The following is a 27,482-nucleotide window of genomic DNA, read 5'->3' on the forward strand; positions in this document are numbered from 1 at the left end:
GTCACAAAAGAATGCCAGCAGGCTTGCTTTGTTTCCTAAACGTGGAGATTTTCTGCCCAAATCTCCCCTCCCCCCCGAAAAAACAACCTTTCCATCTCAATGAATGGAACATTATACAACTCTTTGGCGTTATTAATCTCACCATACAGATAACCTGACCTCAAGCAAAAGCCTCTGAAAATGTGCTGCTTGCCATCCTCCAGAAGTCACCCTGTTATGGCACCCCAGCAATATCATAAACATTCAAGACGACAAGTATGCTACAGTACCAAAGGCACGGATTGAACACAGTAATGGGTCAACGTAATCTCTGGTTGAAACTCAACTGAAGTCAACAGAATTCAACAACTATCAATTTAGCCCAAATAAATAAATGCATATTTAAAGCTTCTATAGCACCTTCTACATCACAAAGCACTTTACAAATACCTAAGGGTGGACATACTCTGAAAAGTAACTAAATGCATGAGGTTGCATTTATCACCCATCAATGATTTAGAGAATAAATCTGCTCAATTTACTAGTAAAAATAACTGAAGCAAAGACAGTGTGTTTTTCTAGGATTCTGAAATTCAAAGTGTGTGTGTGCATGTGCATACATGTGTGTTTTCTGGCTTGTGATTCATTCAGCAGGAGTAAAAGCTTTGTAGGCCAAACACCTGTGCATCGCAAGTAAAGACCCACCAATGCTGAATGAATTGGAGATCTGCAGTCCTGAGACATATCTAGAGGTTACAGGCAATGGGTCGTCCAACCTGTGATATACACAAGACTACCAAGCTCTCGGGTCTTAGGAAGCACTCAGAAGCAGGGTGTTAGCTAAGGACACAAGCATGTACTGCTTGCTGAACAAGATGGATTGGGAGCAGACCTTGTTCTCATGCATGCAGTATCAAAGGTGTACCTATGCAGCTACCTGCTAAGGGTACGTCTTCACTTACCGGAGGGTCCGGCGGCAGGCAATCGGTGTTCTGGGATCGATTTATTGCGTCCGGTTAAGACGCGATAAATCGATCCCAGATCGACCCCGGAAGTGCTCGCCGTTGACGCCGGTACTCCAGCTCGGCGAGAGGAGTACGCGGCATCGACGGGGGAGCCTCCGTGCCGCGTCTGGACCCGCTGTAAGTTCGGACTATTAACGTAGCTGAATTTGCGTACCTTAGTCCGAAGTGGGGACTTAGTGGGGACCAGGCCTAAGTTACAGTGAAGAACCAGTATGAGGTACAGACAAGAAAAAGAGACACACACAGGAAGAACAATCCAGGAGGGAATGATTCGAGACAGGTAGAATTAACAAAGGATGGATGAGAGGTAAAGAGTCACAAACAGACAAAACGATATAGGAAAAGAATAGGGGGCACAAACACCGGTGAACCCAAAACATTTTTGTTTTTTCTTGAAAATAAACTTTGTAACAAAATATCATCATATTAAGTGTGCATGGTGCTCTCTTTGTTTGATTCCCCATCTGTAAAATGAAGATACAACCCCACTATGAGGCAGATGGTAACTCATTGTCTACATACACTTGCTATCTGCTCATTTTCTGAACGTTATATAAAAGAACAGTCAACGCAAAAATTTAACACCACCAGATATCAAATCACCTTTCATGCTTTAGTGATCCATGTAGGTATACCTTCTTCCAATTCTTCTAGCAAATATGATTTTGAATTCAAAATGTCCTGCTTGATTATTCTGTCTGTCTGATTTTTATATGGCTTCATAAAGCAGCACTGTGTTTCACCTGAATGGAGTCTCAACAAGGCTTGCTGGCTCTGAAACTAAGTGATGTTGAAAAACATGCTTTCTCACTGTCGGGCACAGAATGAATCCAGGGTATCCACTGTCCTTGCTTTAAAGGTCATTTGGAAAGGTGTTGTGGTATAAATATTGCTGCCTATGTGACAGAGTTATAACTTATGGATGGGACAATTCCATTGTTACTCAGAACTTCTGTAGGGAGTCTGATGACTTTACCTTGCCACAAAGACGGACCAAGAAAACCTCAAGAAATCTTTTCAAGTGACAAAAGGTCCTAATTTTTAAGAAGAGCCAACTGGATTGAGAGTCCTGACCTTCGTTGGGTTGTTGGCCTGGAACATATAATGGATATATCTGCAAGACCTCCACAGAAGTAACTGAAAGCATGTTTCCAATGCAGTGTTACCAGTCAAAGTATTCACCCCTCCCTGTCAGTGCATTAAGATTCCTTACATGGAGAAATACCCTGAAAGGTCATTGTTTGAATGTCCTGGTCACTGAAATACTGGAAAAGCCAAGGACACCCACCCCAGTATGGCGGGGGAGGAGTTAATACACTTCTAAGCCCACTCTTCGTTTCAAAGTGTGGGATTTAGATACACACTCCCTCTGCAATAATGCAAATTCGCCCCAGCCCCTAGACAGCATGGCGTGCTATCTCAGCAGGGACAACTAGAAGCTCTAATAGCATTAGATATGTACTGCTAGTAGAGCTTATTAGATGTCAGAACTGCTGCTATCATCTAATGCAGGGGTAGGCAACCTATGGCAGGCGTGCCAAAGGCAGCATGCAAGCTGATTTTCAGTGGCACTCACACTGCCCGGGTCCTGGCCACCGGTCCGGGGGGCTCTGCATTTTAATTTAATTTTAAATGAAGCTTCTTAAACATTTTAAAAACCTTATTTACTTTACATACAACAATAGTTTAGTTCTATATTATAGACTTATAGAAAGAGACCTTCTAAAAACGTTAAAATGTATTACTGGCACGTGAACCCTTAAATGAGAGTGAATAAATGAAGACTCGGCACGCTACTTCTGAAAGGTTGCCGACCCCTGATCTAATGCTGGAAGTGTGCTGAGGGGGGGAGGAGCATGCAGAGGGAGGACAAGGAGAGAGAATGAGGTCAGACACAGTAGGAAGAGAAGAGAAAAATTAGAAGACAAAGAATATTTATCCTGCCAGCAATAGCATCTCCTATCGGTTCCAGACAAAAAGCACTGACTCCTCCAGAAAAGCCAATTCAGGCATCAGGAAGGTACATAAGTGACACGGTTGAGTCAGAATCATCTGACCAAAAGGTAAGAAAATGATTGGGGCACGATGCTTACTTTTAAAATATTGACCCGCCTATCTTTGCCATTGTTGGTAAAGAGTCCCACCTTGACACTCATGCAAAATGAGCTCTGCAAATCAAAAGGGGACACAACAAAAGCACAAAATATTTACTGATCACAAGTGAAGATGGTGAATTTTTTACTACCAGGTGTTTACTTGGAAGGGCGTTGCACCCAGCTCTTCTAAAGCAGGGGATTAAAAACCCATCCCACACACAGAGAATCAATATCCCACTCACTGGAATAGAATTTTTCCACCAGACTAGTCGGTTAATAAGGCAATTTGGTTCAGATTAGAAATTATAAAATGAACATACACTACAAGCTTCAGCTAGCCCTACGCTAACAGAAGTCAGGCCATGGTGCTGTGATGTAAGATCACTTAACGAGGTCACCAAGTAAGGAAGCCCGCTGAAGTTGCTAATAGAGTAACAGCCTGATTCCCAAAGCTGAGCAACCCCAGCTCCCACTAGAGTCAACCTGAGCTCAAGGTGCTCAGCTCATTTGAAAAATCAGGCCACAACCGTCTAATGGCCCGACTCGGTGCTCGCTTTCCATTGGCTTCACTGAGCATGGAAACATGCACGAGCTGGTTACTTTTCTACTCTTCTATTCACTGTGGTGGTTTAGTTTTCAAGCCAATGTTTTATTTATGTAGACACAGCCAACATATTGCTAATTTTCTCCGTACAACGCTGTGGGCTTTAAAGAGCATGTTTTTACTAGATGTTCCCCTCAGACTGGAGATGGATGCTGAAAAAGAGGTTAATGCAGATTGAAAATCATTGTGACATTATGGACCATTTAATTGATTATTAGGCCTGCTTAGGGGCATATATTAATAGGACAGAACCTCCGTGCGTGCGTTTCTCTCCCATCAGTGAATTGCAAGCGGAAGGAATGCATCCCAGTATTCTTCAGACTACTGTGTAATCAGCATAATGATTTGAAATAGAAGAACATAACGTCAAAATCTATAACTATAAAAGAACCAATGGGCAGCTCATTGTAACACTGATCAGGACAGAAAGCAAGGCATATATAAAATATAACAATGCTTTACCATAGCACTGAGAGTCTCTTCCCAATCCGGCCTCTCTCGGGGATGAATGCTTCTCTGAAGCTCTGGAACAAAGTCATCCTCTTCTGTATGTACAGAGGACTTCATCATTCTAGAGAGAAAGACAGACATGCTTGTTTCTTGCTTACAAATTCCTAGCAAAGTTTACTTATGGCTTCACATCAGTGCTGCATGTATGAAATATTCTCACACATCAAAACGCAAAGGGTTTTAAATATCTGGTATTCATGGGTTTTTGTGTTTCTTCCTGCGAATACCAGCAGCTCAAGAACATAATCTAGTTTGGAAATTTGCATTACTAAACCAACTTTAAATTATTGGTTTATTGTGATTATTTTTAAGCCTTCATCCTAATCACTGGACACTTGAAAAAATTAAAAAAAAAAAATCAAACAAAAAATTAAAATTTTCTAACACATTCAGCAGATTCAGTGAATTCAACAGACTGGCCAGACAACCAAAATGAACCACATTATCTGTCAATAATCACTTCTATTACTATCTCCTGCCCCAATTTTCCCCCAAATGCTTGAGGGGAAAAAAGATGGCCCTTGAAGCATGCCAGCAAGGTCAGTATATCAAGACTCTGATAGAATTCGGCAACTCCACAGTTGGGAAAAGGTCTTTAATCAGCTGTTGTAGCTTTGGGATTCAAGCAGACCCACCACATAGAACTACCTTGTTAATGTCATCTGCTGTAAATCAACTTGTTGCAAGAGCTTTTTAATTGCTTCTACACATTTATTAAAAAGTGGAGAACAAATCAGTTCAAAGTATTTACCAAAGCTTCCCAGTTCACCTTTAAGGCATCTCTATCGTTATGAACTGAGCCAAGCAGGCCATATTAACGACACTTTGCAGGGGACAGCGGCAAAGATCTAAAGTACTAAATCCTGCTGAGTCTAGTGTGATCCATCCCAGTTTCATTAGCAACATGCACAATTCCAAGCTAATCTTTATTAATAGGCTGCCATATATTTATTTATTTAGGCAAACCATTTCATTAATCAGCACTGCATATACATGAACCCAAAGGAAGGAAAGGTGAGCCAAATGTTAGCTACGATGAATCATCCAGTTTGACTAAAGGAATAAATATATTGGAAGTCTTTACATAGCATTGCTATGCACTTAGCAATTCTTTAAAATGTTGCTAAGCAAGCATTAAGCAAGATTTGCTAGTGATATTCCACCTTTTTTCCTGAACTGATCACCAATCTTAATTGCTAGCTTCCTACAGTAAAAACTTAAACTATAAAGCTGTAAAAGGCATATATATGTATGTAGTTGAAAACGTGAAGCACTCCATAAGTAGTGATTTAGCAATGCAGATCAATTAAGCAGAGAACGCAAATAAGTAAAACATTTTAGTTACACTTCCATTAAAAAGATAAAAATAGTCAAATAAATGTATGATATCAATAGTCAGATTCAATAATTGCAATCTACTTTTATAATCTAATTCTATAGTTGCTATGGCCCAGGCACTTGGGCAAACCAGTTTTTGATTCATCTAACAAAGGAAACCCATTGTATAGGAGCTTTGCATAAAAATACACAGCACTGTGCCATGTACATGGACATATTCCATTGCCCTGCACCTTAGGTACCCATTACAGACAGTTGACAAGAAGGTGTGAGTAACACACCTTACCACTCTCTTACCACTTCCAAAGTTATTTTTCCTCCCTTGGTAACCTACTGTTAATTGATTTATCTCGTTAGACTGACCTCACACTTGGTAAAGCAACCCCCATCCTTTCAAGTATTTATACCTGCTCCTGTATTTTTCACTGCATGCATCCGATGAATTGGGTTGTAGCCCACAAAAGCTAATGCCCAAATAAATTTGTTAGTCTCTAAGGTGCCACAAGGACTCCTCATTGTTTTTGCCCCATACAGCGTTATTCTAAAAATAAGCCTGCAAATCGGCAATCACACTTTCCTGCAAGTTTCCCAGGAGCTCTCCCACAACCTTCATTATGTCCCATGACAAACTGGAACAGCTCCACAGGAGCCATTCCTGTTTATTAGGCAGCCAGTATCGTTTTTTAAAACTGCCTGATTGTGCATACAAACCAGAGACTCCCTGCCCAGCAATAAATCCTTCCCATCCCCTTCCCACTAAGAATTTGAAATACATCTAATGTATTTACCAAAAAAGCTGTTCTGGCCTCTTATAGCTCATGAAGGGGTAAGAGTGGTTATGGCTTCCCAATTATACATTTTAAACAAACAACTGATTTTGGTATTTGTCAGAGTTGTCCTCCAGGACACCTCAAGATTCAAGCAAGTAAGTAGCAGGCAATTAGGCCAAACACAATTACCCCTGGAAATCAAAAGAGTTAGTTTCTCAGAAAACTATACACATTTTATATCTTCCCATAAACCACTTTCCTTATATTCAGTATTTTAACAAAAACTGCTTTGAAGTCACATCTCTGAGACAGAGGCTGACTGAAGATCGAAAATGCTATGTGTAAGGGATGATAAGTCTGACTCCTACTTTCTCATGCCGCATGGCTTTTTCCTCCCCCCCCCAAATCTGGCCTGGATTAAGCAGAATAGTTCCTATATCTCTTCCCTCCCCCATCCCACTAAGCAGCACAAAGGAGAGAGAAAGCCGTGGTCAGAGGAGGAGGGCACTACTCCAGATACTCTCCCTGCATAGCTGCCTCCGGAGTCTGCGTAAAACCCTCACATATCCACATGGAGAAAGGGAAGATGGCATGCGAGTTGGGAGGAGCAGGGGAAAATTACCCTAAACATGTCTATGGACTGAAGTCTGCATAGAGAAGAATTAATTTTTCCTCATCCAGCCTCAGCTCATCCTCCACACTTTCAAATGGCGTTTTGCCATTGACTTCCAGAGTAGCAGACTGTGGCCTCTCCAAGAGTCCTCCCAGGGGGGTTATAGAGCACACGCAATAGTCACATGCCAATTTCGATTCAGCTGGGAGCCTGTCACGCTACTATTGAAGGAGATAAAGGGAGCATAAGGGAAAAATGTATCATGGCATATATGTAAGCCCCTTCATTTTCAGTTTAAAGCAATTTTTACCCCCAAATTCCCAGGTTATACAAAAAGTATTATTCATTTTTTTCTGATTTTCACCCTACTTTTGTATCATTCAAATATATTAAAAATAACTTGCTTTATTAGGAAAACACAATGCATTGCAGGAGACGCATGTATTACGATAATACATTAGTCTGCCCAGTGTTGTGAGTTCAACCCTTGAGGGGGCCATTTAGGGATCTAGGGCAAAATCAGTACTTGGTCCTGCTAGTGAAGGCAGGGGGCTGGACTCAATGACCTTTCAAGGTCCCTTCCAGTTCTAGGAGATGGGATATGCAAAGCTGCCTGTTGAAATAAGGCTATGTATTAGTCTAGAAGATACACACAATAAACAAACAGGCACATCTAAACGTATTGATGAATATCACACCCATCACGTATACATTTCAAGCTGTTAGCAGATAACGGTTTAAAGATTTGACACACTATACTGGGAAGAAAATTAAAATCTGTATCGGAATACGTTTCAGAACACAAGGAAGTATTCAAAAGTTTAAAAAAACAAAAACAGGAGAAAAGGATGAAGTTGAGTGTATGCACTGCACATGGTGCAGCCCAATTATTAAACGTAAATATTTATAGGCTAATAGTTCGAAGTCTAGAACAGTAAACATTCTATTCAAATGAAAAGTTTTTTGGGGGGACTAGAGATGTACTGTTTTCTTAAACTCAGAGGTGGCATTGTGTTTTGAGTTCTGTTTTAATACTGCAGCAAGCCACATTGATGAGCGGAATTCAAAGCATTAATTTACTGAACACTTTTTTCCCCCCGTCTTTCCATCCACCAAAATAACCCCCGATATTTACCCAGAAAAACTATTAATAGTTTTTTGCACTGATTTTCACCTGTTTTTGTTGCTGTGGTAAAAAACACTGATAATTCTGGGAAAAATTAAATAAAATAAAAACTGGAAAAAAAAGTGCCCTGCATATATGACAGGGGGGCCACATAGCTGGGGGAGGTTTCCTAGTGGTCCACAGACCCCATAACATTTTTCTGGCCCCATCCCACTTGCACTGGTCTCATGAAACAGGGATTTTTTTTTTTAAGGGCATGTTTACACATACAGTGCTGCAATTGCACTGCTGCAGCGCATCTGGTGAAGATGCGCTATGCTGACAGGAAAGAGCTCTCACATTGGCATAATAAAATCACCTCTGCGAACGGCAGAAGCTATGTCGGCAAGAGAGCTTCTCCTACAGACATAGTGCTGTGCACACAGAATAACAGAAGATTAGGGTTGGAAGAGACCTCAGGTGGTCATCTAGTCCAATCCCCTGCTCAAAGCAGGACCAACACCAACTAAATCATCCCAGCCAGGGCTTTGTCAAGCCGGGCCTTAAAAACCTCTAAGGATGGAGATTCCACCACCTCCCTAGGTAACCCATTCCAGTGATTCATCACCCTCCTAGTGAAATAGTGTTTCCTAATGTCCAACCTAGACCTCCCCCACTGCAACTTGAGATCATTGCTGCTTGGTTCTGTCATCTGCCACCATTGAGAACAGCCAAGATCCATCCTCTTTGGAACCCCCCTTCAGGTAGTTGGAAGGCTGCTATCAAATCACCCCTTACTCTTCTCTTCCGCAGACTAAATAAGACCAGTACCCTCAACCTCTCCTCATAAGTCATGCACCCCAGCCCCCAATCATTTTCGTTGCCCTCCACTGGACTCCCTCCAATTTGTCCATATCCTTTCTGTAGTGGGGGGCCCAAAACTGGATGCAGTACTCCAGATGTGGCCCCACCAGTGCTGAATAGAGGGGAATAATGACTTGCTTCGATCTGCTAGCAACGCTCCTACTATGAATATGCCATTAGCCTTCTTGCAACAAGGGCCCACTGCTGACTCATATCCAGCTTCTCGTCCACTCTAATCCCCAGGTCCTTTTCTGCAGAACTGCCACTTAGCCTGTCGGTCCCGAGCCTGTAGCAGTACATGGGATTCTTCTGTCCTAAGTCCAGGACTCTGCACTTGTCCTTGTTGAACCTCATCAGATTTCTTTTGGCCCAATCCTCTAATTTGTCTAGGTCACTCTTGACCCCATCCTACCCTCCAGCATATCTACCTCTCCCCCCAGCTTAGTGTCATCCACAAACTTGCTGAGGGTGCAATCCATCCCATCATCCAAATCATTAATGAAGATGTTGAACAAAACTGGCCCCAGGACTGACCCCGGGGCACTCCGCTTGATACCGGCTGCCAACTAAACATCGAGACGTTGATCGCTACCAGTTAAGCCTGATGATCTAGCCAGCTTTCTATCCACCTTATAGTCCATTCATCCATGGCATTTGCCCATAATGAAAACAAATACCTTTTCTATTTAAAATGGCATTTCTTAGTCTCTTTAGTATCTCTGAATGCCCTTCAAATGCAATCTGGCATCATTACATTAATAAAAAAAGTTCTGTCTGTGTAGGAGGCCATTAAGATATTTCTTCAGATGAATGAACCCTTCTTCATTGTAAATTGAGAATCAAATGTACTGGAACAAATATTTACAGGACATTTTTCTAAATTCACAGCTTGCATTTGCACCTATTTCTGGTAACCTTCAAGATTTCTGGTAGCGTGAGTTTATCAATTTCAAATTACAGCTGGATACATTTCATGTCACATTAACACCAGTATCAGGAAAACATCGTGATGCCCTTTTCGGGATCCTCAAATCTAATTTGCTTGTCCCGTCAAGTACTGCATTTCCATTTCTCCCAATGAGGAATTAAACACTACAATTTAACAGCTGAAATATTCTCCTGGCAGGGTTCACTTACTATGCTGCATGACCAAGGCTACTGCAGCACACACATCTACGCAGCAACATGTTATCGTCATGGGATCGTCTTTACATTGACCAAGTTTTCTGTTTAAGTATTCTCCTTTTCATGATTGCATCTGAATGTCTTGGGCTCCCCCAGTGGCGTAGCCAGGTGGACGGAACAGGGGGAGAAATTAAAAAAAAAAAAAAGACGCCACCCACTGTGGCGCTTTTACTCACCCGGCGATGCTCCGGGTCTTCGGCGGCGGGCCCTTCACTCGCTGCCGGTGTCTTCAGCGGCACTGAAGGTCTCGCCGCCAAAATCCCGCCGAAGACCTGGAGCGAGTGAAGGTCCCACCGCCGAAGTGCCACTGAAGATCCAGAGCACCGCAGCGGGTGGCGCTTTTTTTTTTTTTTAATCGCTCCCCTGGGTGAATACAAAGGTGCCAGGAAATTGACAAGGCGCCACTTGTGCTCAGTGGGGGAGCAGCCGCTCCCCTCCTAGCTATGCTACTGGGCTCCCCTACAGATGTTGCCTGGATCAAAACATGAACTGAAACAGTACTGGTGAGAGTCTTGTCACTCCGTTACTCTAAGGCCTGGTCTAGACACAATTTTTCTACCAATGTAACTATATCATCAGTTTGGGGTGCGATTGTTTACAGACACAGTTATGTCAGTACAAGCCCTACCGGAGATGCAGTTATACCGGTATAAAGATGTCTTACACCAAAACAGCTATACTATATAAAGCATCTTTATACTGATATAACTGCATCCACACTAGTTGGTATCGTACTACATTAAGTACACCAGCATAGTTAGAGACCTACAACCTTCTAATGTAGACAAGGCCTTACTTTTCTGAAAATGGGTAACAATCACCATGTTTCACTGGCTCCTGCTCTTGCTCAGAATGCACATGAGAATTTAAAGGGATTTGCCTTAGTAAGTGTAAGGCCTTGTCTACACTTGTCGACAAAACAGTGGATGCGTATATACTGCGATGCAACTTTGACGGCAAAAATGCCCTGTTTTGGCAACAAAATAAAACCACCCCGACGAAAGACAAGACTATTTGCGCAAAATTTGTTGACAACGTGCCAGTGTAGACACCATGCTTGATTTTATCACTTTAATTGGCCTCCACAAGGTGTCCCACAATGCCCATCGTGACCACTCTGGCCAGCAGTTTGAACTCCACTGCCCTGCAGCCAGATGAACAATCTGTTCCTCCCGCTTAAAAGCCAGGAGAATTTTTGAAATTCCATTTCTTGTTTGCTTGGCCGGGAGAGGTCTCATCACATCTTCCCAGGTGAACCATGGCAGGTTATCGCAGCAAACGCTCTCCCGCTTGGACCACTGTGGATCTGCTCAGTATATGGGGAAAGGAGGTTGTGCAGTCACAGCTGCACTTGAGCCGTAAGAATTGGGATACCTACAGGGAGATTTCTCGAAGTTTGTGTGAAAAGGGCTATGATTGGGACATGCTGAAGTGCAGAGCGAAGATAAAGGAGCTGAGGCAGGCATACCATAAAGCAAGGGAGGCAAATCGGCGCTCTGGTGCTGCATCTAAGACCTGCCAGTTCTATCTGGATGCTATCCTTGTGGCGACCCCACCTCCACCATCAAGAGCCCCGTGGATACTTTGGCGGGCCTGGAGGCAGCGGAAAGAGGACCTAACCCGGAGGATGAAGTCATTGATGAAGAGGTGGTGTTAGACGACGAAGTGATGCTCCTGGTGGGGTCGCCCAGTGGGGAAGGCAGCCAGGAACTGTTCACCACTCCAGAGATGTTTAGCCAGTCTCAGCAGTTGCTCTCCGGTGAGCAAGAAGCAGGAGAGGAGATGCCTGGCAAGTGGCTGTGGTTTGTGTAATATGGAGGTGGGTTCAGGGAACAGAAATGTACAGGGCTGGCTATGTTTCTGTGTGCTGAACATTTCCCTGTGTAGCTAATCAGTATGGCAGAACAGGGTGTTGACGCACGCTGAGATCTCACGGGAATCCTCCAGAGAGATCTGGAGGAAAGACAGAGCAAAGACGATATGCTCCGGGAGATACTGCAATTCCCCTATGCAGAGAAAAGGCAACGCCAGGAGTGGAGGGAAGCTGAAAGGCAGGACAGAAAAGAAAATCAGGAGTTTGTTAAGGATGCTACTGAGCAAATGATTAAAGTCATGGAGGAGCAAAATACAGATGCTGAAGTCCTTAATAATGCTGCAGACTGAGCAGATGTGTGCTCACCCTCTCCTGCAGAACATTCAGAACTCTTTTCCATGCCCCCACTTCCCCCAACTCTGCCTACACAGTGCTTTCTCCTTTCCGGGACTTCTCGGTTTCCCCTTCACTCCACCTCCTCGGACAACTTTCAAAATGATAGGTGGGCACGCGTGCATGCGTGCACGCACACACACACATACACACACACACACAGATGGAGAGAGTGTGTGTGTGTGTGCTTTCTTGTGCAATAAAAGCAAAGTTTTGGAATGGTAACACATCTCTGTTTCCAAGAAATTGAGATAGCAGACACTACCAATCCATACACAGGCAATTTAATCATTTGCTCACTGGAATGTAAGGCCCCAAATGTCACCACTGCTTCCTAGAAAAACTACATGTAATGCAACATTGCAGCACCAATCAGAGATATAAATTACTGCTTCTCATTTTCAAAGTGTCGCTTCAAAGCCTCCCTGCTTCAAATTGCCCCCTCTGGGGCCCTCTGATAGCCCTAATATCTGGCTGCTCAAAATCAGCAACCAAGCAGCCTACCTCAACACTCCACCCCGAGCAAACCTTTCACTCTTAGCTTCACAAAGATTATGCAACATACAGCACGTGGCTATGACCATGGGAATATTATCCTCATTGAGGTTTAACCTGCCATAAAGACATCGCCAGTGCGCCTTTAAGTTGCCAAAGGCACATTCCACTGTCATCCAGCACCTACTCAACCTGTTGTTAAACCGCTCCTTACTGCTTTCCAGGTTTCCTGTACAAGGTTTCATGAGCCACGACTGTAAGGAGTACGCCAGAACTCCCAGGATCACTATGGGCATTTCAATATCTCCCACTGTAATCTTCTGGTCTGGAAAGGAAGTCCCCGCTTGTAGCTTTCTATACAGGCTGGGTTCCTGAAGATGCGTGTGTCATGTATCTTCCCGGACCACCCTGTGTTGATGTCAGTGAAACGCGCAGACTGATCCACAAGCGCCTGCAACACCATGGAGAAGTACCCCTTCCTATTGATGTACTCCGTCACAAGGTGGTCTGGGGCCAAAATTGGAATGTGTGTGTCATCTATCGCCCCTCCACAGTTAGGGAAACCCATTTCTACAAAGCCATCCACTTTTTCATGCACATTTCCCAGAGTCATGGTCCTTCGTAGCAGGATGTGATAAATAGCCCTGCACACTTCCATTAACGCAGCCCCAACTGTCAACTTCCCGACTCGAAACTGATTCAGTCTGTAGTCACCAGCTTCCACACAGCGATTGCCACACGCTTGTCTACTGATAGAGCAGCTCTCGTTCTGGTATCCTTGCACTGCAGTGCTGGGGCAAGCTCTGCACACAGTTCCAGGAAGGTGGCTTTCCACAGCTGAAAGTTCTGTAGCCACTGCTCGTCATCCCACACCTGCATGACAATATGATCCCACCATTCAGTGCTTGTTTCCTGAGCCCAAAAGTGATGGTCCACCCTCTGAAGCTGTTCTGCGAATGCCAAAAGCAATCTAAAGTTTCTCATATCCGTATCACATTGCATGTCAGGCAATTGGAAGTCTTCTTCAGTTAGGAACTTTGCAATTAACTGCACTGCCATCCGCGATGTCTTCATGACAGTTCAGAGCATAGGAGAGCAGTGCCGGATCCATCCCTTCTCACAAAGATGCTGGGGTGCGCAGCAAAGAAGGGCCACTGAAAAATGCCACAAAGGAAAGCCGGAAGCCCATGGAATGCTGGAACAGAAAGCAATGCATCACAGGACATTGAGCCTGGTCCCAAGATGCGCCACGATCCGCTCCACCTTCCCACAAGACCTAGCGGCAGAAGGTGTCAAGCTGGACTGTCGGATGAGTACCCACAGTGCACTGCTCACACGGTCGATGCTAGTGCCCCAAGTGTGGACGCGCTCTGCTGACAGAGGGAGTGAGTGTGAACATGTAATACCAATTTTTATAATAGCGCTTTTTGAGTGTCGACAAAACACTGTAGTGTAGACAAGGCCTTATTTACTTAATACTTGAGGCCAGATCCTCAGCCAGTAAACATCAGCTTAGTTCCACTGATTTCAACAGAGCTATGACAATTTACACCCGCCGAGGATCTAACTCTTAGAATTTTACAAGCCAGTAAGCACTTACATACCATGAGAACAGATGCTCTAACGAACAGATAGGCAAGACAGAAACTGCATCAGGGTTTGCTGTATTCCTTTTACTTCCTACAGGAAATACTGCAAACATTACTTCCACTGGGTGGCAAATCATCATGCATCTTAAATGCCCCCCATTTTGAGGGGGTCCTAGGCCCTACCTACATTGCACACAAATAAGGTGTCTCTTCACTCCTGTTGTTGAAAATTATTTACATCAGAAACAAAGATTCATGAAACTGGGTTTACAGAGTCATTTAAACTAGTGGTAGAAATCCCACAGCATTTTAAGTCTCCTAATAGAATAGCTACACACTGGTCTTTGTCACACATGTGGGCTGAGACGTATCATAATCGTGGGCATGGACTACTGCATGCTGACAACATTCAGATTGATGGCACTCCTTTCCCAGGGAGATGACATATTGCCTCCTAGGTGTTTGATGGTTTGGAAGCTCTGTGCTACCATAGAAGCATTATGCATTTGGAAAGTTAGGCTCCTCACATCAGACAGTTAATTGTCTGTTTGACAGATACTCATTCTTTGGTGGCTATATATTTTTTTTAATTAAATGCCATGCCTGAACTTTGGGTTATGCTCCCCCAAGGAGACATTAGGCATTTCAGCCATCCATGCTGTTTTCCCCTCCGGTGACTTTTCTCTCTGACCTCAATCTAGGGGGTGAGGATTGCTGATAACTGATTTATCGTTGTATTTAGTATTTATAGAGCACCATTGTTGTGCCTGGGACTTCTCGTCCTAATGAGAAAGCATGGCCCCCAGCACTGGGAAATTTATGATCCAAGTGGATTTACAGCTCTACTGATAGTGATGTTTCTTGAGATGTTATTACTACCCAAGGAATCCTCCTTTAATAAGGTCTCTGCCAATACAAATTGATGTTGAAGACCAGTAGCCTTCAAATGTTACTCAATAGGAATTGGAACTGGCATTGTTCAAGTGCAACAAGGAGTCTGGTGGCACCTTAAAGACTAACAGGTTTATTTGGGCATAAGCTTTCGTGGGTAAAAACCTCACTTCTTCGGATTCATCGTTCAAGTGGACGGTATAGTAGGCCTAGACAGTATATTCTTGATCAGGGTGCTAAGAAGCATGGTGTGTTAAGGAATTTGCTTTGCACTGCTTGCTGGAAACATATTTTCACTTCCTTCTGATTGCTCTCCCTTGCTCACTGGAGATTGTCCATCCACATAATAAATGCAGAATGTAATTTAGTACAGTTGACTGACGCTGTTAAAGAGAGGCCTAAAACAGAATAGCACAGGTGTTGCAGATTAGGATGAAGGTAAACTGGCAGAGCAGGGATCCAGGGCTAAAATAGCAGTGGGTCCTGCAAGACAGGAGTGAGGTGCATTGGCAGAGTTGTGAGGCATCCCAGAACTGGCATTAACAGGGCATTTGCGGGTCACAGCTGAGGGGTGAGTTTATTTCAGCAATCAGGACTGCACTACAGGTGAGCCATCGGCCTACGGCTTTGCAGCAATCCAAACCTGAAGGTTAGTTCAGTTCAGGAGGCCAAATGTGCCAGTTTAAAAATAACTGGGCAGTTGGCCAAATTCTCCCCAAAAAGCCATCAGGCTTTTCCCCCTACCTTAAGGACCCCAGTTGGCTCTGATTTGCACTGGAGCATCATCCCTCTTCAACTTGTGCCTGATCCAACTCATGTTGGAGCCAGGAGTTCTCCAAATCCTTGAGCACACCAGACAGCACAAGAGTGGGATTTGCAATACCACCATACGCTGAGTGCACAATTCAGCAGGGGAGGTGCTACAAGAGCTTACTGGATGAGCTGTTGGGGTTTACAATCCTTTAAGATAGGGATCAAGGAAGACCATGGTGACTGTTGAGAGAAGGAGGCTGCAAAGCCACTGCCAAGGAAGGAAGGTATGAGTGGACATCTACCGCCACAACCAGCCAGAAACACCAGGTGCCGTTCTCAGCTCCCAAACCTTCCAATAATCTTCAACACCAGAGGATAGTAGTAATTAAGGCATCTTGGTTTCCCCAACTTAAAAGCTTTAAAATCTGGTCACCCTAACCTAGAGGGACTGTCTGATCTTGTACTACAGCTACAGAAGTCATTAAGATGAGGGTAACATAACAATGCTTTGTTAACACACTACCACTGTGGGTCACTGCAAACAGGCAGCACAAAAATCTCACACAGCACATCCTCTCTAATGACCGGTACTCCCTTTCCATAGCCAAACCTATCAGGGCAAAATAAAAGAACTGTGGAAAAGAAATCTCTTCATGTCAAATGCTTATAACTTATCTCCAAGAAGAGGAAAATTGGAAAAGAGAAAACCGGAAAACTAGAACTACAGCATGATTTGTGTGACGCTGGTGCAATTCTCAAAGCAGCTAAACAGAAAACTAGAAAGTACTCAACCTATCTTTATTCCAGACCCAAGACCCCAGGTGAAAAACAGGCACTAATTGGGGAAAGACAAATGTTTCTTCAAGCAAACACACCTGAGTCGCCTCTGCCCCAAAAAACTAAGACTAGTACAGTGAGTCTACTGGGAATAATCATGCATTTTGGAAAGCAGAACCAACACAATAGCTCCTGAAAAAGTGAAACGAGATGGGAATTGAAGGCTCAGACTACTGACCTGGGAGACTAATTCGTTTCAAGTGTTTTAAATCAGCATTGTCAACACCTTACTGATTACATTATGTCTGTCTGCATTATGTGAAATAGAATGTTGAAGTCTGTCTCGAGGAATTGTGCAAGCTGGAGATGGAAAAGACCTAGTAGGTCAGCTAATCCATCTCCCTGCCAATGCAGAATTGTTCTAATGCGTCCCCCAATCTAGATAGAACAAAGAAACAGATGTATTGTATTTCATCTTCAAAATATAAATGGAGAAACTGGCATACCAAATTGTTTCAGTTGTATTTTTGTTTTATTTAATTTGGTTGTTTTTATGCTCTACTTGCAAACTATAACCCCAGCTCTTGTACACAAATTCATTTCTTTAGAAAGCCATTTTTTGTTATAAAGTAATGAAAGCTAACCAAAAAAAGGTACTGCCATGAGCCAAATATCAGGGATCAGAAATCAAAACATAATTGTACAAACCACTGTGTGCATCATTTTTGCCCTCTGTCAAATAGGGATATTGATACTTCCACACTTTTGTAGCCTTAGGGTTCGTCTATACTTACCTCCGGGTCCGGCGGTAAGCAATCGATCTTCTGGGTTCGATTTATCGCGTCTTGTCTAGACGCGATAAATCGATCTTGGATCGATCCCGGAAGTGCTCGCCGTCGACGCCGGTACTCCTGCTCCGCGAGAGGAGTAAGCGGAGTCGACGGGGGAGCCTGCCTGCCGCATCTGGACCCGCGGTAAGTTCGAACTAAGGTACTTCGACTTCAGCTACGTTATTCACGTAGTTGAAGTTGCGTATCTTAGTTCGAAGTGGGGGGTTAGTGTGGACCAGGCCTTAGATGAACACAAGGGGGAGGGATAGCTCAGTGGTTTGAGCAATGGCCTGCTAAACCCAGGGTTGTGAGTTCAATCCTTGAGGGGGCCATTTAGGGATCTGGGGCAAAAATTTGTCTGGGGATTGGTCCTGCTTTGAGCAGCGGTTGGACTAGATGACCTCCTGAGATTCTATGATTATTTCTATCATAACCGTCTTGCGTCTGATGAAGTGGGCATTCACCCGCAAAAAACTTATGCTCCAATACTTCTGTTAGTCTTAAAGGTGCCACAGGACCCTCTGTTGCTTCTATCATTACTACTACCACCATATACTGGAAAACAGAAATTTGTTGTACTTCTAGAATTTTTTCACAAATAAATATTTTAAGATAAGAGCCATAGTAATATCATGAAAAAAAAAACTTCTGAAATTTCCAGCACTGAGATCTTCCATATACGCCAATTCTAAAATTCAAAACAGTAAACTGTGTATACTCAGGAAATCAACAATGAGTTGGAGATCACCCATTTGTGAGGACATTATGAATGAAAGGGCAAGGCTTCTTTTTATTTAGTTAGTTTTAAGGATTGTATATCTAAGGCTATGGCTACACTATGAGCTCTCCTGCTGACAAAAAACTTCCACCCCCCACGAACGGCAGCAGCTTTTCTCCTGCCGACAAAGCGCTGTTCACACCGCACTTTTCATCGGTAAAACTTGTGTCGTTCGGGGCGGGGGGGGGGGTTAACACCCCTGAACGACAACAGTTTTGCGGACAAAGTACCAGTGTAGACAAACCCTAAGTGAAAGGGTCAAGAACAAGGCTTTAAGCACATTTTTATTTTTTGGTTGTGTAATCAAAAACAATCACTCATTCTCACTTCATATGCATCACCACCTGTTAAAGGGAAGAGATTCCCTACAAACAGATTGTCATAAGAAAACATCTCTTTCCTGTAGAAGGAAAAGCGTGCCTTATTTTTCCAGGATTCGCTTTTCATTTGGGACGTTAAAACCTTAGAAAAGAGCAGCTGTTAAAAAGAAAAACGAGAAGCTTTAAATAAACCCTTTTAAAGACTAGTAATGGCACTCTAATTAATTTTAGAAAATGCCACGGTGAATAGGTCATTCCTACCATTGTTAATATACCCCTTACTGACTGCACTTAGTAAGCTAGCAGTACTGCAGCATTTAATCAACATATTGTTTTCTTGCCCTCTGAAACCATGATCATTCTCTCTTTAGTCCCTGGACAAGCTTTCAATACAGGCCGTGATGCGACCAACCTAGTTAAACGTTCTGCCGAGTTTCAGTTGAACTTTGAGACTCAAAAGTATCTATCAATTTGCCTAAAGTGTTTATTAATTTGCATGAATATTTAAAAGGCAGTTTCTATGCTTCCATTAAAGAAAAACTGCACTGGAAGTCTAACTCACTCAGAGTTCAGTAGCTATGGGCAACGTCTATCATTCAATGGATTGTATTTTAGCAAAAAGCACTGCTAAGGTTGTACAGCAGCAAAATGTCATCGTTGTAATGGTCTTACATATTTTCCCAGATATACGTGCACTCCCTCGCCACACACACACACACACACACACACACACACACACACACACTTACTTACTTATTCCACTGAATCCCTTGTGACCCCTACTTGACAAAAAACGAAAAACGAAACACACATTCCAATGCTGGATGGCACGTCATACGTTTTCAGTTGTAAATACACTTGGACTGGCTGTCAAGGTGATTCACTTTGTTCAGTCAGCTAAAACAGCTCTGCCAGAAGAACCTTGATACCACTGATCAGGTTGCAAGTGCCTTCAAGGTGTCAAACGGCCAATTTTCAAGAGATGCCTTTCCAGTCCACTAGGCAAAAAAACCCAACAACAGACAATAAAAATAAAAACAAAGCCACCACTCCTAATTTTATAGTTGTGTTTAAGAATGTAATCGTGTAATCTTAATCCCAAAACAACAGATTCACTTCACCATCTAAAATAGGCTATGACTACACCAGCACTTTTGTCGGTCAGGCATGTGGAAAAACACACCTCTGAGCGACATCCATTTCGCCAACAAAAGCACCAGTGTGGACAGTGCTATGTTGGCGGGAGACGCTCTCCCACCGACATAGCTACCGCTGCTCGTTAGGAGTGGTTTAATTATGTCAGTGGGAGAGCCCTCTCCCGTCGGCATAGAGCGGCTACATGGGAGACCTTACAGCAGGTGTAGCTACAGCAGTACAGCTGTGCCACAGTAAGGCCTGTACTGCAGACATAGCTATAATCAATTCATCATCATGCTATGAAAGAGCCAGGGTGGCCGAGATTCAATAGAGCTATCCATTGTGGATTCTACTCTTCACCACTCCTAGGTTTGACAGCTTTGTTTACTGTTTTTAATCTCTCACGCTGTTGTTCTGTTAGGCCTTCATTCAACAGTACTTCCCTCTTCAGCAAAGCACTGACATTTGCACGTAAATGCTTTGCTGAACTCTGATTAGTTTAAGTCAGAGAGAAAATGAATGGACCAAGTGACGCTCGCTAGTGCATTTCACGGTGCGTGTTGAAAGTAGTGCAAAAGGTACAACTGCACTAATGGTGAAAAATAAAATAGATATTTACAATTCAGTTTTAATGATCTAAGGTCTTATGGAGTAATAAAGGTCAAGATTTTTTTTTTTAATATAAGTTGTCACCGCAAAGTTTTCCCTTAGAACTTCCAAAGCACAAATCATCATTCTGGCCCCAATCCACTTACATACCTGCTTAACTTTACTACCATGAGTAGACCCACTGAAATCATCCATGTTTGCAGGACTGGAGCCCAACATAATAAAAGGTCCATTTTTTGTGTGAGGTGCCACAAGTACTCCTGTTCTTTTTTAGCATAAGTAGTTAGCACATATTCTAAGGGACCATTCGAGGTGAAGTGGCCTGTTAATACCCCTGCAGTCATAGGACAAAAAAGTGTGTTAGCGAATGAACTTACACAGGAAAATTAAAGTCAAAATCACCATATCACCTGTGGGTGAATGCTTTTCACAAAGAGATCACTCCATATCTTACCTCTCTGTCCTCATCCTCAAAAGAAATATGCACAACACTTTCAAATGATGAGTCTGGGAGCTTAAATGCATAACTTTGCTAGACACTAAAAATCATGTCTTAATAAAGAAACTGGACTTATTGCTTATTATAACAATCTGTAACCCACTAACCACCCTTTTTGTCCTAGGACTACAGGGGTGTTAATGGACCATTTCACCTTGAATGGCCCCTTAGACTATGTTTTAATTACTTATGCTAAACTGTTTGACCTTATATTTAACTGTGAGTACCTCTCTCAGACCTGAGGAACAGCACTGTGTAGCTCGAAAGTTTGTCTCTCTCACCAACAGAAGTTGGTTCAATAAAAGATATTACCTCACCCACCTTGTCTCTCTATCAGGGTTATGGCTAACAATGCCATTTTTTTGTGCCTGGAGATGGTGAGGAAAAAAACAAACGTGACAATCATGTTAGGCTGCCTATTCACTAGCAAATTTAGAGCCCGTCATCAACCCATTGCAACAACTGGTGGAACCAACGTTGAAGGCTATAGCACAGAAAGACCTCCGGCATTTTTACCACCATGTAGGCTGTCTATGCAGTAGCATCCTGGACGGCATGGTGGTTTAAAATTCGGTGGTCACGGGCATCCTATTTACACCTGCACTCCCACCCTTGCCACCATTATTGCAGCACAGCATGTTGTTATAGAGCAGTGGTTCTCAAACTTTTGTACTGGTGACCCCTTTCTCATAGCAAGCCTATGAGTGTGACCCCCCTTATAAATTAAAAACTCATTTTTATATATTTAACACCATTATAAATGCTGGAAGAAAAGCAGGGTTTGGGGTGGAGGCTGACAGCTCACGACCCCCCATGTAATAACCTCACAACCCCGAGGGGTCCCGACCCCCAGTTTGAGAACCCCAGTTATAGAGCATAAAAGGCTAGCAAAGGTGCCACCTTAGAGAACCACGTTTTAGCCCTGGTACATACCCAGGTTAAACCATGATTATGACATCCTCCCCTCGCTGCCCCACTCCCATCCACAAAAGGTCCAAGAAAACTGTATTAGCGCCCTCAACATGGTGTCTCAATCTCTGCTTTAAAAGAATACATTAAAGGAAGCAGAGTCTGGAAGACCCTGGAGAAACAGAAGGTGGTATCTTTGGGATTTTCTCACACTGTATGGTGCTCATTCCTGGATGGGATACGTGCCAGTTCAGTGGTGGCAGAAATCACTTTCACGAACACTGAAATAAAACTGCTGTCAGCTTGGGCCTAATGCACAAAGCTAGAAGAAGGTGGCATATCGAACAATCACAGCTTCAGTGACAGCCGCCATAATTCCTCTAGGCTGTCTCTTAAAGCAAGAGGTCACTGATACCAGTGCACACTAGGCAATCTGCAAAAGAGACCTCTCTCGAAGATCACTTTGCACAGGGAAGGAAGATAGCTCAGACATTCTTTTTTAAAGCTTTCATTTAAATGTAGGGCAGCTTCGACTGAAATAATGCCCATAAGAAGTTAGTTAATATTCTAATATATAAAGTTAAAAAAATACTAGTAATTCTCTCCAGGTTTCCTTGTTCTATATGGATTGACTTTAAAGTAAGGGCCTTGAGAGTTTGTGTGTAGGTGCCTTTTTGTACTTAAAATCCAGGGGAAGGCTTAGCATCCATACGTGGACCTAAATTTTCAAAGAACTCAACTTCCATTTAGGCCCCTTGGCTACTGTGGCCAGATTTTTTAAAAATCTCAGCTCTTATTGAGAGCAACAGCAGCTGCCGTGTGCTGAGCCCTTGGAAAGACCCCTGCTTAGTTAAGGTGCCTAACCAGGCGCTGTTAAGCACTCAGTTGTTTTGAAAATTTGCCACTACATAATTAAGCAAAAAAGCAATCAATCTTCTGGGATCGATTTATCGCGTCTTGTCTAGACACGATAAATCGATCCCGGAAGTGCTCGCCATCGACGCCGGTACTCCAGCTCGGCGAGAGGAGTATGCGGCATCGACAGGGGAGCCTGCCTGCCGCGTCTGGACCCATGGTAAGTTCGAACTAAGGTACTTCGAATTCAGCTACGTTATTAACGTAGCTGAATTTGCGTACCTTAGTTCGAAGTGGGGGGTTAGTGTGGACCAGGCCTTACTTAGAATGCTTTGGGGGGCAGGAACTGTCTGTATTTGGGGACTTTTGTGCGATGCTGGACGTTGCTGAGGTTTAAACCATTTGAGGACTTCAGTAGCTCAGCCAGAGGTGAGGGGTCTATTACAGGAGTGGGTGGGTGAGGTGCTGTGGCCTGCAACGTGCAGAAGATGATGATAATGGTCCCTTCTGGCCTTAAAGTCTATGAGTCTATACGAGTCTAGAGAAGCTTAAAACAGCAGAATTTTGCGACTCTGCTGCTGGATAAGGAAAACACTATCTGGCCCGCTCCACATCTGGAAATTATTACTAAAGCTCCGCACTGTTCAAGTATCATGCACACACATTGACCTTGACCAACTAAATGAAGAAAAAGTGTTAACTTGTGTCTACCCTAGGTAAAATGGCACTGAAATGTCGGAGTCAGCGAAAACGTGTTAGCTAATTCCAACCGAACCTCAATATTTTAACCGAACAAGGACAAAACCATAGTGTAAGGACTGGGGTACTTCAGGAAAATTTGTACCAATACAGCTGCACTGGTGAAATCCCCTGACAAAACCATGCTGACCCAGTTCAAAACATGCCGCCCCAGTGTGATTACTGGTGCTACTCCTATGTTACATCAATACAAAATAATAGCTATACCACTACAAATATTCCAGTATCAACAGCCCCTCAGAGAATCAAAGAGCAATTACTTTGTCCTGCTGGAATCATTTTTGATTATTAAATCTATTTGAAAAGAAAAACACACAAAAGAAACTCTGATCCTCTTGTCTAATATTCTCAAGGGTACAGCTGCAACCACTACTATCCAATCATTTCACCTTCAACACCCACACACGCATTTGTATTACAAAGCATTCAAGCTGGCATGCATGTCTGCTATGAATGGATCCCTGCTGCTATGTTTCCGGAGACAAATAGGAGAAGAACAATTAGCAAAGGCTTCAATCTAATGTAGATTTTGGGGGGTGGAGGGTGCTGGGGAGACAAAGGGATAGTTACATCATAAAATAAAATTTTACTTTAAAGACCATTTGGAGGATTTTTGGGGACTTGGTTTGTTGCACTGTAAGCCAGAGCATTGGTGGTGGTGGTGGTGGTAGCTTTGCTTTTTGTTTGGAGGTGGAGGGAGGAAAAGCAAAAGCATTTTTTTCCCCATGAAATTAACTTAGCTTCAACATGAAAGGTTTCAGAGTAGCAGCCGTGTTAGTCTGTATCCGCAAAAAGAAGAACAGGAGGACTTGTGGCACCTTAGAGACTAACAAATTTATTAGAGCATAAGCTTTCGTGGACTACAGCCCACTTCCGAAGAAGTGATATGCATCCGAAGAAGTGGGCTGTAGTCCACGAAAGCTTATGCTCTAATAAATTTGTTAGTCTCTAAGGTGCCACAAGTCCTCCTGTTCTTCTTCAACATGAAGTTGTTGCCTTTGTGTCTGAGCATTCTAGGTCTTCCAAAATGGATAAGGGTGCTACCTTGTCATAAGTCTTTTACTATTACTATCATTTACTACTATTACTACATTTGTATAGTATTCATTTTGTGATAGGAATTTTATTAACAGGTATAAACATAAAAGTCCTGCCAAAGGCCTCGCAATCTAAAGCATGCTTTGAAATTCAAAAATCCTTTCTTGACCCATATTCCTTTTACTGTTATGTCTTGTACACATTAATGTGGCATTGAGAGGCCCAAATTGAGATTGGATCCCAACTGTGCTAAGCATTGCCCTTACACGTGGTAGGAGATTGTAAGCTCTTTAAGGCAAGGACTAGCTAAATAGACAAGACAGACAAAAGATGAGAGGAGGAAATATTTATCCTCCGTTTTACTGATAGGGAACTGAAGTAGAGAAAGATCAAGTGACTTGTCCAAGATCAGAAAGGACGTCTGTAGCAGAGGCAGGAATTGAACCCAGATCTCCTTAGTCTCTGTCAGAGCCTTATCCACAAAGAGCATTCTTGATTTTCAAGAAGCAGTTGCCAAATAATCAATATTATATATATATTTTATAGAGCAAGTAGCTGAAAACCAGATTTTCGCCTTTGCCTTACCAAGGCCCCAAACAAACTGCGCTACGGACTTGCCTTTTTTCAGTTAACCACGTCCATGGCTGTTTCATGAAGAAATCTATGTGAACATCGTGAAATATCTTCTATACATCCCAAGGACACTCATCTAGCTCTGTGGCCATCTGATGCCTGCTAACCGCCAAAGACCATGAAGCATCTCTATATTGTTTGATTCGCTCCAAGAAAAAAAGCTACACATTTGAGATGAAGGTGTGTGGGATTTGAGGGATTTTTTTTTTTTAAAGTGTCCTGGGAATAGTTCGGACATTCCAGAAAAGTGTGACCAAAACCAAAAGCTTTTTAAATCACACCATGAAAAAAATTAACCGGGAATTTTCACTCATCATTAAACAAAAGTGTTAAACAGAGTGCTTTAAACCATTAAAAAGCAACAGAGGGTCCTGTGGCACCTTTAAGGCTAATAGAAGTATTGGGAGCATAAGCTTTCGTGGGTAAGAACCTCACTTCTTCAGATGCAACCTCACTTCTTCAGATGCAAGATACTTAAACCATTAAGTTTAAGCCCTATAATTTTAAATCACAGGCAGGCAAAGAAAGTGTCCCTGAATTACTTGCCAAACCCCAACTTGGTTTTAAGAAAAAAAGGTGAACTGCATATTCACAAACTATGCAAGAGTGACGGTAAGAACAATAGGATGCTCACCTTGACAAGCATTCATGGGGAAAAAGGTATAAAAGATGTTTAATTACCTATGTAGGTGGCAGTGGTGGAATGTATGAAAAAGCTCCAGCAAAATGGTTTTGCATTTCCTTCTCCCCCAAGAGAATACATTTGCATTAATAAGCTACTTCTGCATGGGGAATGCCAGAAAAAATAATTTTAAAATGATTACAGGAATAATAACTTACTGAGAACAGGCCACAGTCTGCCACCATTGCATGCCCCACTCAACCCAAATAAATACAGATACCAGAGATCATCCAAGGGGATTGGCTATGCAGAGACATTTGCAACCAGTGCAATTATATTACACATATAAGGGAACAGAAAAGGTGCATGATGCAAACTGATTAAAGACTCCAGGAAACCAACCGTAGAAATAAGTGAAGGGTGGTGGAATGACTCAGCAGGAAGAAAGCCAGCTGCAGACAGCGTGGTCTTTTCCCCAACCGACAGTATTTATCACAAGAAAGTAAAATAAATTAAGATAAACAGAAAGAGTTCCCAGCTTGGGATTCAACCCAGCCCTATGGACTCCTGCGTGAGCAGCTGGACCTTCTGGCTCCCAAGCAGCCACTCTTACTGACCTTCTCTGAATACCTGAGTAAATAAATAGAGGAAACGGAGCTGGAGTTAAGCTCTTGTTCACCAGTGCTTCTGCGCTGCGTTTACAAGGCATTTTTCTACACAGAGAAAGCTTTGACTGAGGAATAATGGGCTAGGAAGATACAGCAGCTGAAGCTGCAACCACGAAAGCTATTTAAGGCTAGGTCTACACTACCCGCCTGAATCGGCGGGTAGAAATCGACCTCTCGGGGATCGATTCGACGGGACGCGACAATCGATCCCCGAATCGGCGCTCTTACTCCACCAGCGGAGGTGGGAGTAAGCGCCGTCGACGGGAAGCCGCAGAAGTCGATTTTGCCGCCGTCCTCACAGCGGGGTAAGTCGGCTGCGATACGTCGAATTCAGCTACGCTATTCACGTAGCTGAATTTGCGTATCTTAAATCGACTCCCCCCTGTAGTGTAGATGTACCCTGAGAGCAGTTAGATGAGTGCACAGAGGAGACATGCACTAGTGCAGAGGAGCTGGCACAAATCAGGCCAGCAACTGGGTGGGGTTGCAGCAGAACAAGGATGCAGTAGTCTCCGTTCTCCAAGAGCATCAAGCCAGAGAGGGGGTGTTGTCAGGGAAGCAAAATAACCAGCCAATTCCTCGTATTCCTGCTGACGCCTTCTCCAATGGGGGTCCTCTGTTGAGAAACAGGCCCAAACTAAAGCTTCCCTTCCTTCTGCATTTTCCCAATGGACAGAATAGGTGGAAATGCTCGCTGCACTCCCCCGGCGGTGTAATCCTCTTGAGGTTCAGCAATCCTGGCACGGTAACTTGACCTAAGGTATGCCGAACCCAGCTACGTTATTCACCTGGCTGGAGTTGCGTAATGTAGGTTGGCTTACCGCGGTAGTGTAGACGGGGGGGTTGGGGGAGGAATGCTGCACAAGAAGAGATTAAATGATTTAACCCTCCCCTTCCCCCCGCCGAGTCAGGGTCTGGAATAGAAGGAACCCAATAGTCCTTTCCTTATTACCATTAAAGAACACTCCCTTCTCTCACGTAGAGCAGTCTCCTTTTCACAAGATTTGACCAATAACTCCTCTCTT

At 43.3% G+C, this 27,482-nt stretch overlaps 1 protein-coding gene across 1 annotated transcript in view; it reads right to left on the bottom strand.

Moving 5' to 3' along the window:
* The window catches only part of ARHGAP32 (Rho GTPase activating protein 32), a 410,242-nt gene that overhangs the window by 231,080 nt on the left and 151,680 nt on the right, over positions 1 to 27,482 (bottom strand). The window contains 1 exon segment of the mRNA XM_042851949.2: positions 4,167 to 4,275. Coding sequence (XP_042707883.2) covers positions 4,167 to 4,274 — 108 coding nt within the window. The 5' untranslated portion in view covers position 4,275.

Source organism: Chrysemys picta, chromosome 16 (genome assembly GCF_011386835.1).
Source record: "Chrysemys picta bellii isolate R12L10 chromosome 16, ASM1138683v2, whole genome shotgun sequence".
Lineage (NCBI taxonomy): Eukaryota > Metazoa > Chordata > Testudines > Emydidae > Chrysemys > Chrysemys picta.